Source organism: Poromitra crassiceps (assembly GCF_964638095.1).
Source record: "Poromitra crassiceps genome assembly, chromosome: 14".
Lineage (NCBI taxonomy): Eukaryota > Metazoa > Chordata > Actinopteri > Beryciformes > Melamphaidae > Poromitra > Poromitra crassiceps.
The window spans coordinates 9,113,025-9,126,941 of NC_139633.1; the positions used below are offsets into that span (position 1 = coordinate 9,113,025).

The 13,917-nt window shown below is 44.8% G+C and overlaps 1 protein-coding gene across 1 annotated transcript in view; it reads left to right on the forward strand.

Annotated features, from left to right (window-relative positions):
* The window catches only part of abch1 (ATP-binding cassette, sub-family H, member 1), a gene marked incomplete at its 5' end in the record, with an annotated part of 38,682 nt that extends 32,784 nt beyond the window's left edge, over nucleotides 1-5,898 (forward strand). The window contains 3 exons of the mRNA XM_083651130.1: nucleotides 2,632-2,791; nucleotides 3,950-4,054; nucleotides 5,686-5,898. Of these exons, the coding sequence (XP_083507256.1) occupies nucleotides 2,632-2,791; nucleotides 3,950-4,054; nucleotides 5,686-5,792 (372 nt within the window). The 3' untranslated portion in view covers nucleotides 5,793-5,898. The remainder of the gene's footprint in view (nucleotides 1-2,631; nucleotides 2,792-3,949; nucleotides 4,055-5,685) is intronic.
* Nucleotides 5,899-13,917: the final 8,019 nt, after the last annotated feature.

Below are 13,917 nucleotides of genomic sequence, written 5' to 3' on the forward strand. Positions count from 1 at the left end.
TGCATTACCGCCTCCTTCTGGATTTATCCATCCACTGTTTCACTACATTCTGTCCCTCTGCTCTTCTTCCGTTTCCTCTGCCGATAACCTGGCCCTCTGATGTCATCAGTGATGTCATCCGTACTGGCTGAGGCTATACTGTAAAGGTCATGTTGCAACCGTGCGGGGGCAGGCCTACTTACATGCCAATAATCAACTAGTTAATGGTGAACCACATTCATTTTTCTCCTTAAATAAAATGTAAATGGCGCCGCCTGCTGGAGAGAAAATGTGGTGTAAATCTTATAGCGTGAGTCCAGCCTGCAGCATGCTCAGGTTTCATCGACTCGGTCCACCATTGATTTTCAATAGGCATGCGTATGGAATCAATAGAGGGAGAGAAGGCACTCTAACTAGTAGGGATGATTGTGTGTGTGCGTGCGTGCGTGCGTGCGTGCGTGCGTGCGTGCGTGCGTGCGTGCGTGCGTGCGTGTGTGTGTGTGTGCGTGCGTGCGTGCGTGCGTGCGTGTGCGTTAATTAAGGTGCCGAAGTCCAAACAGACCGGCGCTCCATAAATCACTTCCTGAGTCGGCCGTATCCAAGGAGCACTGCGGGATCACCACGACAACAGCTCTTGATTGCTGTGGCAACCGGGCGGTCATGTGGGCTCTCAGCGCGGGTCTATTTTTGCACGTTGTCAGGGGAGACAGATAGTGTCTTACACACTGGGGACAAGTGCATAAACACACACACACACACACACACACACACACACATGCCAAGAGGCTCGATCACTTACAAATGCCTGCAGTTACTTTTGAGTGAGTTTATCACCGCACAATCTACTGAGCTGAGAAGTGCAGACTTTTCTTTCAAATACTGTCCCGTTCACATTTCTACCTGTCTGCGTAATATACGACCTGAACGTCATCTGCCGACAGTTTTCATTTCCCGTGGTATTTTTGGCTCCAGATCTGTGGACAACCGGAGAAAATCAGGTGTTCTGTTTCTGTCTCTCTCTTCCTCTTTCTCGTGCTCTCTCTCTCCCTCAATTCAGCTTGATTCAAAGGGCACGGGAAACATACGTTTTACATTGTCAAAGCAAGTGTGAAATAAAAACAAAAAATGTACATACAATTAAAGATAGACTAGAATAAAGAAATCTGTAAACTGAGTTGTGTCATATTGCAGTATTACAATCAAATCACACAATCACAATCATACAAAAGAAAAATAGAAGGTATTAGTATTAGGCTAGTTCTCCTGTCTCAGGTTTTGACATCCTCGCATATAAATGGCAGCTAGTGTGGCACACTCACATTTTTCTCCAAGAATATAGTGGCGTTTTCTTCAAAATTACACACATTTTGGAATTTTGAGAAATATTTCACTTTTGACATTTTCATACCTGGTGCAGATCAAGAAGGAAGTGCAGATTCTCTCTGTCCCTTTTCACTTTATATTTCCTGATCTCATTTCGTCTCTGAACAATAAGACCCGACAGTAGCCTGACCTGCCTCCATGTTACATGATACGCACGCTCAGGACAGGAAGTCACAGGAGCTATTTCCTGTTGAAACCCTTATCTCAGAGGTGGAGGACGAGACAGAGGGCGATGTCGGGAGTGTCAGGATTCAACTTTGGGGTGAAAAAAAATGATTTTTTTTTTTATGGAGAGATACACACACAGATAACGATAATGCTATGAAATTTATATTTTCTGTAAGAACATTTAGCATTCCTCATTACAAGTTATTAAAGGGTCAGGAAACCCTCAATCTGAGCCTTTCTCCACCCACTTTACCTGGTTTACTTGTTAAAAAAAAGCAAAGTGCATGAAACAGAATGCGTAATGACATGTATGATGACATGCAAAAGTCTATAAAACACGAAAACGACACAAGTCAGTCAAAGGTTTTTCGGCCACGTGCGTCCTGGACGGTGGCTCACCTGGTAACGCGTACGACGGAGGCTCGGTCCTTTTTGGTTCGAATCCGGCCCAGGGGCCTTTGCAGCACGTCATGCCTTCTCTCTCTCCGCACCAATAAAGGCAAAAATGCCCCCCAAAAAAGGGGGTTTCGTACACTACGGTAATTGGCAACAGTAAGCCTTAGCCCACGTTCACACCGTACGCCGAAGCAACGCTCAACCTACTCTGAACCCACAAGTTTCATTTCGCCCGTCCTTGTTAACAGGCGAGGCCGTTCACACCAGCCGCGCGCGTGCCTTGCTCAAGCCACGCTGAAGCGATCGTTCAGGATTCAGTCCTATTTTCCAAGCGTGAAGCTGCCAGGCATGAAGTCAATGGAAGTTGTGGGCGGGGTCAAGGCGCGCCGAGGGAGGCGCTGAGGAAACGAGAGTGCTTCTTGTGTGACCGGTGAAGCGTGGGCTCAGATTCAGCGTGGCTTTAGCGTAGGGTTGGCGTAGGGTGTGAACAAAGGTTTATTTGTCAAGATTGTGATCAGGATGGATGTGTTTCATTCACTGATAGTAGTTTCATCATAGAATTGCTGTGAACATTGTTTCACAGCTGAAAGTGAGTTTAGGTTAACTTACAACGTTTCTGTATGAAAATAGCCTCAAACATTATAACAGACTTTTTACCTTTTCTCGCTGCCTTCCCCCCGTGTGTCCCTCTGTCTCCCTGTGCAGATTCCTAACGAAGGCTCGATAGCACTGGTCATAGCTCTGATCGTGCTGCAGGGCGTCACCGGCATCTCCTTCGGCCTCGTCATCTCCGCCGCCATCGATGACGAGCAGAACGCCAACCAGGCCGCCCTGGGCATCTTCTACCCCAACCTCATCGTCAGCGGTACGCCTGTGTGTCCGTGTGCGTGTGTGTGTGTGTGTGTGTGTGTGTGTGTGTGTTCTGTGTGTGTGTGCTTGCGTGCGTGCGTGTGTGCGTGCGTGCGTGAGAGAGAGAGAGAGACAGATTCATCCCTTCAAGGGCTCGCACTTAAAGGGACAGTTCACCCAAAACACAGCAATGTCTCTTTCCAGAAATCATGACCCAGTTACTCAAGATAACCCACAGACCTTGTTGTGAGCAGTTTCATGTCGGAAGTATTTTATTTTCGACCGAACTACACCCGCTGGCTAAGCAGCTCTAGTGGGTGTAGTTCGGTCAAAAGAAAATAGTTGGAAAATTATAGTTCTGTCCACCGCTGTGGACAGACACGCCACCGCCATGGGTCGAAATGTCATCACTGCGGCTAGAAATGTCTTTGCTGTGGGTGGAAACGTCCCCCCGCCGTGTGGACACAAAACGTCATCAGCGCGACTACAACTGGCATTTCCTGCAGGTGGGAACATCAACGCTGACGATCGGCTCCCACAAGTCATCACTCCTTTTCCTCGTCCGCAGTTGCATTCTCAGCCGCTGCAAACACGACGGCAGCGAAAACAACTTGTCGTTTTTATCGGGAGTCGTAGAGGACGAGCCGTTCTGTGGTAAAGTCAGCTGGACAGCAACATGTATTTTTTCCTCACCTCCTCCCCACCAACTCGCTGGTTTTTGATCGTTTCTTCTTAAATGAGGTGTAAATGAGACCAAAGTAGAACGCATATAAACACAAGAGATTGATTGGATTGGTCATAATTAGGGATGGAAGAGTTTAACCGACTGGTCGTTTAAATACAAGGTTCCAACTTCCAAGTTTAAATGTGTGTGTTTAAATGTGTGTGTGTGCGTGCGTGTGCGTGTGCGCGCGTGTGTGTGTGTGTGTGTGTGTGTGCGTGTGTGTGTGTGTGTGGGTGTGTGTGTACAAACACAATGAAAGGGATCTCAAATAACATCCGTTTGACCTCTTTAGTGTGTGTTTTTTTTACTATACTGGTAACTTTAAACTTTAAACAATCCTATTATTATAAACGCGCTTCCACCCCGTGATCAGGTGGGTGGCGTTTGAGCGTCAGGTGTAACTGAGGTCTCACGCAGCAGCGTGTGTTCTGTTCTGTCCCGTCCCGGCAGGTATCATCTGGCCCGTGGAGTGTATCCCCTATCCGCTCCGCTACCTCAGCCTGGTGCTGCCTCAGACCTACGCCGCCGAAGCCCTGCGCTGCATCATGTACCGAGGTGACACACACACACACACACACACTCACGCACACACACACACACACACTCACGCACACTCACACACACACACACACACACACACACGCACACACACACACACTCACGCACACACACGCGCACACACACACACACACACACACACACTCACGCACACTCACACACACACACACACACACACTCACGCACACACACACACACACACACACACACGCACACACACGCGCACACACACACACACACACACACACACACACACGCACACACGTTGCACAACACTCATTAGTTACACAACACAATGAGCTGTCATAGCTTGTCTGGAGGACAACCAATGTGTGTTATTATGACATGCATGAGTGCCGAACACACACACACACAACTCAGCGTCACCTTATACACCAGATACTATCTCTCTCTCTCTCTCTGTCTCTCTCTCTCTCTCTCTCTCTCTCTCTCTCTGTCTCTCTCTCCTCCTGTGTCTCTCTCTCTCTGTCTCTCTGTCTCTCTCTCCTCCTGTGTCTCTCTCTCTCTCTATCTGTCTCTAAATCATTAAACAGACCAGGGTCCTCTGTAATTCAACATCCCGGACTGAGCTATTTTGGTTTCCCTCTCTCAATCTCTCTCTCTCTCTCTCTCCATCCCTCTCTCTGTCTCTCTCCCCTTCGATCTATCTCATCCATCTCTCTCTGTCTCTCATTCAATCCCTCTCTCTCTCGCTGCCTCTCCATCTCATCTTCTCTGGACAATGCGCCCTGACAGCAGCCTGAACTCCCTCCATGTTACTCGATACACACTTAGGACAGGAAGTCGGGGCAGCTATTTCCTGTTGGGAACCTTATCGCGGTGTTACACTGAAAGACAAGAACGAGGAAAATGTCAGCAGTGTCAGAATTCAACTAGCCCTGGTAAAACCATCCTGATCGCGTGAACTCACGTTCTGATTCGCTCCACGGATCAGTCTGGACTTCCACCCGCCCCCAGCCATTGCCAGGAACCGGGCCAATCAGGGACTGTCTCATAATTGACAATGTAAGCGGCCAATCAGGGCAAAACTGTAATGGCATCGCCATCTCCCAAAGCAATGAGCGGTAATGTTAACGTTAGGCGAGTAAACACAGCCATGAGTACAGTTATTGCATAAATAGAGTCAATAACAACAATTACACAAAAACAGGAGAATGCACCAGCGGAGTTTCTCGGCAGAAAATACGTTTGCACCATTCTTCCAACTGGATTTGGATTGGATTTGACAATGTTGATTGGCTGAAGGAGTTGTCTGTCAAGGCAAGTACGCCCGCCCACTGAAATTGATGTGAGCGGCTAGAAGTCCAGACTGATACTTGCAGACATTGCTTGGAGCAAGAACACATAATAATGCTATGTCCTGAAGCTCCCCGCTGTCAGGTGAAAAGAAGCGGCATGGCAACTGCGCATGTGTCGGAGGAAGCATGGTCCTAGTCTGCGGCTCTCCCCAGATCGGCAGAGGGTGGAGCAGCAGGGGGGAAATTGGCCAAGTACAATTGTGGAGAAAATGAGGGGGAAATTGGAAAAACAAAAAAGTGTGTGTGCTTGTGCATATGTGTGACACGTCAGCTCTGAACGTGAACCTAACTCCCGCCCCCTGCTGGCAGGCTGGGGTCTGACCCGGATGATGGTGTGGCGGGGCTTCGCCGTCACCCTGGGCTGGAACACCTTCTTCCTCATCCTGGCCACCGTCATCCTGAAGCTGAGGACGTGACAGCCTCGCCCCAGAGAGCAGCCTCCAACCCTGGGGGAGAGAACCACCAGGCGAGCCCCTGGCTCCGCGGGCCGGACCGGGGAGAGAGGGGGTCTCTGTGCTTTAATGGCAGGACAGACTGATAGGTTGATGCATTTGGTCTCTCTCCTCCCGAATGATCTCTCTCTCTCTCTCTCTCTCTCTTTCTCTCTCTCTCTCCCTCTCTCTCATACGCACACCCTCCTTGCCTCCCCACTAGCTACCTGACCCTGCGACAGTGGCGTTTGCCTATTCGGTGTGGGTGAACTTTCAAAATGTTGCACCCTAGAAGTACGCAAGATAGAATTCACACCTGTGTACACTACACAGGAGCATACTGGTTTTAAAAGTCAAACCCGAATGATCTTACAGTTTGTTCCACGTCTGTCTGCAGGATGTTGAAACTTTCAACCCCCCCCCCCTCCCGAATGGGTCGCACACCAACTCAGGGTCACTTTGTCTTATTCCCTCCAGATGGACAGAGGTGGTGATCTAAGCACTCCACGGGCTCGTAGCCCCTTTGGTTTTTTTGTTTGTTTTTGTGTTGAACAAATGCAAAGGAGTTTTTTTTTTATATCGACAGTTTTGTCGGTAACATCTTTGCGTTCTGCTGCAAACTGGCTGCCGTGCATCACCCAGGCGGGTGCTACACATCGGTGGTGGATGAGTTGAGTTGAGTACCCCCCCCCCTCCCTCCCCTGATATGTGAAGCTCTTTGAGTGTCTTGAAAGGCGCTATATAAATCCAATCGATGATTATTATTATTATTTTAGGAATTATCTTACTTGTTGTCGACCTTATATTTGCATTATAGAGAGCGTGGAATGAAACAGTGATATGTAAATGTAAACTTTATGTAAAAGAAGTGACAAAATTTTTGAGTCTCGGGATATCGGCACAAAAAAAAAGTATTTTCATGAACAAGAAAATGTGAACGTTTTTAACCGTCCGTCTTTTCCCTTTGCCTGTGTGTGGTGGGAACCCAGAAGAGGGCGTACGAGTGCTGGGCGATATATCGATATTATATTGATATCGTGATATGAGACTACGTAGATATCGTCTGAGATTTTGGATATGGTAATATCGTGATATGGCATGCGTTGTCTTTTCCTGGTTTTAAAGGCTGCATTACAGTAAAGTGATGTCATTTTGCTGCTATAGCTGTTCTATGATTTGCCTTTACCCATTTAGTCATATGCACATACCTGACGATTATCACAAAAAGATCATTTGTCCATATCACCCAGACCTACATGTGTCTTTGACTTACAACTGAACATTTAGCCCACTTTGTAGAAAATACTGAGATATATATCGTGTATCGCCATTCAACCTAAAAATACAGAGATTCGATTTTTGGTCCATATCGCCCAGCCCTATGAGCGCTCCACTCTGTGAACAAATTAACCAGAAAGTTCTGGTCCTGTGGCCCCTTTACTGGTTCCCCACAGCAACAGTCTCAGACTCTGTGTCTATTCTAGTTGCTTGCGTGTTAGACCTGCGTTCAGTTTTGCTGTGTGACAGGAGGTGGTGGTAACCGTGTCATGGCGGGTTACCAGGTGCTCTGACTCAACCTCGTTAGTCGCGGTCGCTTCTGCTTGCCGGTGTCGTCTGCACCTGCCGTTTTCTGTGTGTGCCTGTGCCTGCATCTCGTGTGGGCCAAAAACAAGTTTTGATTTCGCTGATTGGGATGTCATGGCTTCTTAATTGCCATGAGCTGGCTTTGCGGTCGGCGACTGCATTGCCTGATAGGATAATCGTTTTTTGATTAGCTCTCCCTGTCGCCACTGACTCCACTTTGCTGGACAGAGCGGAGACAGCCGGGGAGATTCTCTGTACAGATCAGTGTGTGTCTTGTTTTTTTTTCTTCTCCAAGCCGTCTTCATCCTCTGAATAGCTTTTTTTTTTCCTTACTCAACAGATTCTTAATAACAATAATAATAATAATTGTGTTTTGAAGAAGCTCCTATCAACAATAACACAAAATACTGTAATAGCACACAAGAGGAATGCTGCGCTGGCTTCAGCATGGGGTATGGAGAGGTGCTTGCTGGGTATTTGGTGTTGACACTGTAGAAAAATGAAATCCAGCTTGGAAGCGGAGGGTCGACTGTCCAGGCTGCAGCTCTATAGGTTAAAAACCCTATTTTAGCAAGTAATGTTTTTATTTTATTTTTTATTTTTTACTTTCTCTACGATAAGAAGCCCTATGATTTATCTTCTTTGTCTACTAAAAATCAGTGTTGAGGAAAGTTACTTTTAAAAAGTTTCTTTACTCCTGAAAAGTAACTTGCTAGAGTAGCTACTTTTGCGTTACCCACTTTATGAACATAGTAATATGGCTTGTTCCCCAAGTGTGGTGTTGATCATTATATTAAAATGCAGAGCGAGACTATTTCTGTTTTTAAAAACACTAACCCAATCTCACACTTTTTTTTTGCCGCATGTTATCTGCACAAGATGTCACGGGAGTTTCCTTTTTGCGTGTGCTAACAAATATGAAAAAGAATACGAATGAAAAATGAAATAAAATCCGAAAATAACTAATAACTGATACAAGATTACTGATACAAGAATTCATTGAAAGTCATTGAAGACCTCTAATGCAAAGTAACGCATTACCCCACCACTGTTAATAATACAGTGAAGTTATTGAAAGGTGTATTATTTGTAGACATTATTCCCTTGTATTCCTCATGAAGACAGGATCTATTGATGCCTAAACCAATGAGAGGCCACAGAGCGTTTGTCCTGTGTTGTGCCATTCAAATAAAGATTGAGAAAAGTTTACATGTATATGGAGCAGCTTTTTTTGTTTTTGTTTTTAATAGCTCTTGACATTTTTAAAGGAACAGCTCACCCTAAAATCCAAATTACATATTTTCCCTCTCACCTGCAGTGCTATTTATCCATCTATATCATTTTGTGTTATTTGCTTGAGTTTTGGAGATATCAGCCGCAGAGTTTCTGCCTTCTCTCCAATACAATGGAACTGGATGGCACTCGGCTTGTGGTTATCAAAGTGCCAAAGAAATACATTTGAAAAACTTCCAACACCAATGTCTCTTTCCAGAAATCATTACCCGGTTACTCAAGATAATCCACAGACCTTGTTTATGAGCAGTTTCATGTAGGAACTATTTTCTTTTGACCCAACTACACCCGCTAGCTGCTAGCTAGTTCCTACAAAAGAAAAAATAGTTCCTACATGAAACTGCTCACAACAAAGTCTGTGCATTATCTTGAGTATCCAGGTCATGATTTCTGGAAAGAGATGGAGTGCCATCCAGTCCCATTGTATTGGAGAGAAGGCAGCCATCTCTCCTGCCGATATCTCAAAAACTCAGGCAACTATCACCAAATGATATAGATGGATAAATAGCACTGCGGGTGAGAGGAAAAATATGTATTTTTGATTTTCGGGTGAGCTGTCCCTTTAAAGGCCGGCTTTTCCGTGGGGGATATGAATATATATTAAATCTCACGCCCCTAAGGTTTTCGAATCCGTTGAAATTTTTTAAATTGGAGGTTTACTCACAGAGATATCAACTGAAATCCACTCTGTGTGTGGGGGGGGGGTGGTGGGGGGGAGGTGCGGGTGCGGGGACTCGAAATACTAAATTTCCCACAATGCACTGGGCTCGCGTGGCCTTCGTTTCCATGCCCACCCCTCAGGGATTTGGCTGATATCAAACTCCAGTAGGTGGCGGTAATGCACATATATGTTTGCCAACCGCCATAAAACTCAAAGAAGAAGAAGAAGAAGGCTTCGACAATAAAACATACAGAGAAGAAGAAATAAATCGAAAATAAAATTGCCTCCAAATTGCACCAAATTTAAACGGTAGTATATATGTCGGGAGATGTCTTCATAAAAAAAAATCATGCATTTTAAGGCATTTTCGTAGGAGTTACGCGCATCTGATGTTGTAACTATTTTCTGTAAAAACGTGTAAAAACGGGTACATTGCTCAGCGTTGATTTCGTTACTTCAACCCACCTACTACTAGATGTAAAATTTGACGAGCTTTCCAATGCCGCCAGTCCCGTGTCTGTCCGTGCTTCCGTTCCCGAGATCGCTCTCTTTGCAAGGAACTATGGGAAGCTAATATTAGCTACAGCAGGCTAGGCGGTTGAAAAAGATGGCTGCCTTTTCGTTTTTGTTGAAGACCTCTGAAGGGGCGTGGAGGACCTCTAGAGGCGGGACCATGGCTCACAACAGTTGTAGTTCATAGGTGCACGACTTCCGCAAGGCAGACTTGGGCCAGATGACGCGAAACGCGTCGGCTGGCCCAAAAAATATGTGAGAGATGCTTGATATCTCTGGGAGTGAAGCTCCAATTTCAAAAATTTCAACGGATTCGAAAACCTTGGGGGCGTGAGATTTAATATATATTCATATCCCCCACGGTAAAGCCGTCCTTTAATCCAGTCGAGAGTTTAACAAACATACTAGCATGTGTTGTGTTTAGAGTAGACATTCCATAGCGCTGGATGCTTCTTGTGTCTCGTAAACCATATGGATGCTATAGGAATGAACAGTCATGGTAATGCCACTAAATGTGTATGTAATGGAGAATTTACTGTATGTCCATTAAGAGGGCGAATTCTGTAATTCATCGATATGAATTCTACAGTCCCCCTGGTTTCTTTGGGTCAGATTACGTCATGATCTATGGTGTGCTTACTGTAAATGTGTAATGTTATATAGGTGTTGAATCTTTGGGAGTCCAACCCAACAGAGAGTGTTCCTGCGTTGTAGATCTGCTGTTGCTCTTGTTTTCGCTGTACATTTGTCGCTGTTCCTGTCGCACATTTTAAGGGACATTTGTTTTGTTTTGTTTCTGTTTTCCATTTGGGAGAAATGTAGTAGCTTCTTCGTGGATTGGAATCTCTCTGAACACAAAATGGACACATAGCACATTTTTTTCTATTTTGTCTCATCACGTTGAGATGAGCACTGATGCCAACACGCTCCTTCATGGACTCTGCTTTTTTGTAAAGACTGATCAAGTCTCTTTTTTTGCTGCCAAAATCTCTTGTATGTATGCTTCATCTTCATCTTCATATACTCTCTTGACAAAAAATTGAAGAGAGATCCCCACATCCTGATTTGACTTACCTCCGTGCCTCAGTCGATTCCCAACACACATGACATTATTGGGTCTGCTGCACCTCCCCTTAATACAAGTGCTGGAAATGGTGGACAATCGCTGAAATAAGAAAACAACAATCATAATATAAAAATAGGATAGACATAAATAGTATGGGTACACGTTTTGTCATAATATTGCAAGAAACTGACTAAGATTGTACGCTCTTAGAAAGGATGTGTCATTTTTAACACATCTGTGTGTCTTCTCTGGGAGAACACATACTTGTGTTACTTGTCAACACAACATATGTTCATGACAACATGTGTTATTAACATACCATGTGTTCAAAAGTAAAGTGTGTTGTCAGACACACAGTTGTGTTCAAAATGACAGAGATGAGATCATCATAGGAAGACTTTTGTCCTCAGGTGCTGTAGCCATTTTGGAAGAAATATCATTACCTGGTTGTTGTTGTTATTAATATTATTATTATTATCAAAGCCTAATCATCACCCAAATATTCATGATCCAGTCTGTGGAATGTCAACTAAGGACTTACAGTACCTACTCTGTAACATACATTTGTTTTATCTTGTGCTGCTATACAGTAGCACCAACTATTTTAAAGCAATTAAGTGGTTACTTTCTCCAAATGGCAGATCTTGCAACAAAATTTGTGACGATGGTGTAAGAAAAGCCTCAGTCACCACGATGTACCGAGTCCACTCCACCACGATGTACCGAGTCCACTCCACCCCAAGTTCCAAACTCCAGTCTACTACCTCCTGTGTATCTCCCCAAAGGGCATGTAAAGCATAAAGGCTAACACTCCTGTATTGTGACATGTATGCACTGTGATAGCATATATGCTTTGATGAAGTACTATTGATGTCTTTTGAAATATTAAATCTGATTGAGAAATCTGCCTTTTGTCGACTGTGTGGTGCGTTGCCAGATTTTTGCACAATACTGTACCAAAATACCCCCCCCCCCCCCCCGCCTCTTCCCGGGAATTCCAGTGATTATAAACCCAGAGGCCATGGAAGTCAGCTTTATAATGACATCATGCTCACTCCACATCGTTGTATTGCTTGTAGTAACCATGGCGATGATGACCTGGCTGCCTTGGGTATAGCCTATAGATCGTCACCTCTCTGGTTGACTGCGTTAACTGTGTGATGGATTGGGTTGAGCATGGCTCGGTACATTCATGTGTGTCTTTGCATGTGATAGGGGATAATTGGGTATAGTGTGTGTGTGTGTGTGTGTGTGTGTGTGTTCACATAAACAAAAAGCTGCTTTTATGTTGTTCACATACACCACTCAAATGAACAATTAAATCAGTGAATTGTATTCTCCCTGTCTGCGATCATCCCCCCGTCATTCTGATGGATATACGCACTTAATTGGGATTACGAATCAGGAGGGTCTCAGCGCAGCGTACTCCAAGAAACAATCTCAATCGGTTTACATCACAAAATCGTTTTATAATAGTTAATAATATAACGCTAGTTTTATTTTACGTGGAGAACGAGAACCACAAAAACAACAACGTAATAAACTTCAAACCTTCCTAAACAGATGCTTACGACATATCCTGGGAATCTAACTGGCCAACCCACCAAAGAGCTCTAGCAAACCACAAAACAAGCACTAATTGAAACACAAATCAAACGCAGGAAATGGGTCTGGATTGGGCATACCACCATGAGGAAACCACCACACACATAACACGACCAGACAGGCCTGAACCTGGAACCCACGGGGGGGAAGAAAGCCAGGAAGAGCCATGAACAGCTGTGGAAATAGAACTCGAGGAATTAGGAACATCCTGGAAGGATGAAGTCTGCCCAATACCAAGCCAGCTGGAGAGGGTTCATGAATGACTGCTCCCCTAAGGGCAAAAGGGGTTAAGTCAAGTGTATCTGTAAATGTGTGTCTGCATGAGAGTGTGTGTGTGTGTGTGTGTGCGTGTGCGCATGTCTCTCTCTCTCTCTGTGTGTGAATGAACATGCGTACAATATGCAACAGTGCAGTAACTAATTACATTTACTCTGTAATTTCTTACCACAAAGTATTGTACTTTGCTACCTTTTTAAATCGCATCCATTACAGAGTAGAGCCAAACAATCACACTGTGAATAGAAACACCATTAATTTGTTGCAAATCAATCAGCTATAGTTAAAGATATAATCCATAAGATTTCAGTTTTGTTCTCTTGGGTGACACCTATGGCGATGAGTGGTAATTGCAGGTCAGATCCAGTGTTGCATTATGTGATATTAGTCCGTTTGTTCGGCCATAGTAAGTAACCACCCATAATGCTAGAAAGGAGACCAGAAAAAAGCAGCTTGTTATCCTACTTCACACACAAGAGTTGTCGGGATACAGTAACCTACTGTACCTGTAGAGTGAGTCTATTGTGTTAGCTCCGCCCACCCTGTGTCACCACAGTTCATAGATGCTGCAATACTGAGGAATGCAAAGGCTTCCATCAATGGGCCATACGCTCAATCACCATTGTGTTAAATCCCTATCAGATGGATAGTGATTTAACACTATAACGCCCACTGAATTTCCTAGGGTTCTTCTAGGCCTATTTTTTAGCCTATCTTTTCACTTTTTGGTGTTGTTTTGTCTTTTTAAATGATATCTTAACACAATGTACGGTATGCATTCATTTCTCAATTGGGTAATTATCATGAGAGATTATCGAGTTTGGAATCTAGCGGTCAAAATGACCACTTACGGCCATTCTAGTAATTATGGAATTTCCCCTCCACCTGAACAGGCGCTCCAACCCGACCAGAGGAGGCACTATAGTGCAGTGGCCATAATGTACCCATATCTGGCAATTGTGCCTGTATGGACACCCAACCGGGGCACGAACCTGTAACCCTTGTGTTGGTAGGCAGGGAATCTATCGCTGCACTATACCCGGGCGGCAATTGCGTACATTCTTACAGCGCCGTTAGCTGGATTTAGCTGGGAACATATTGTGTGGTCCTAT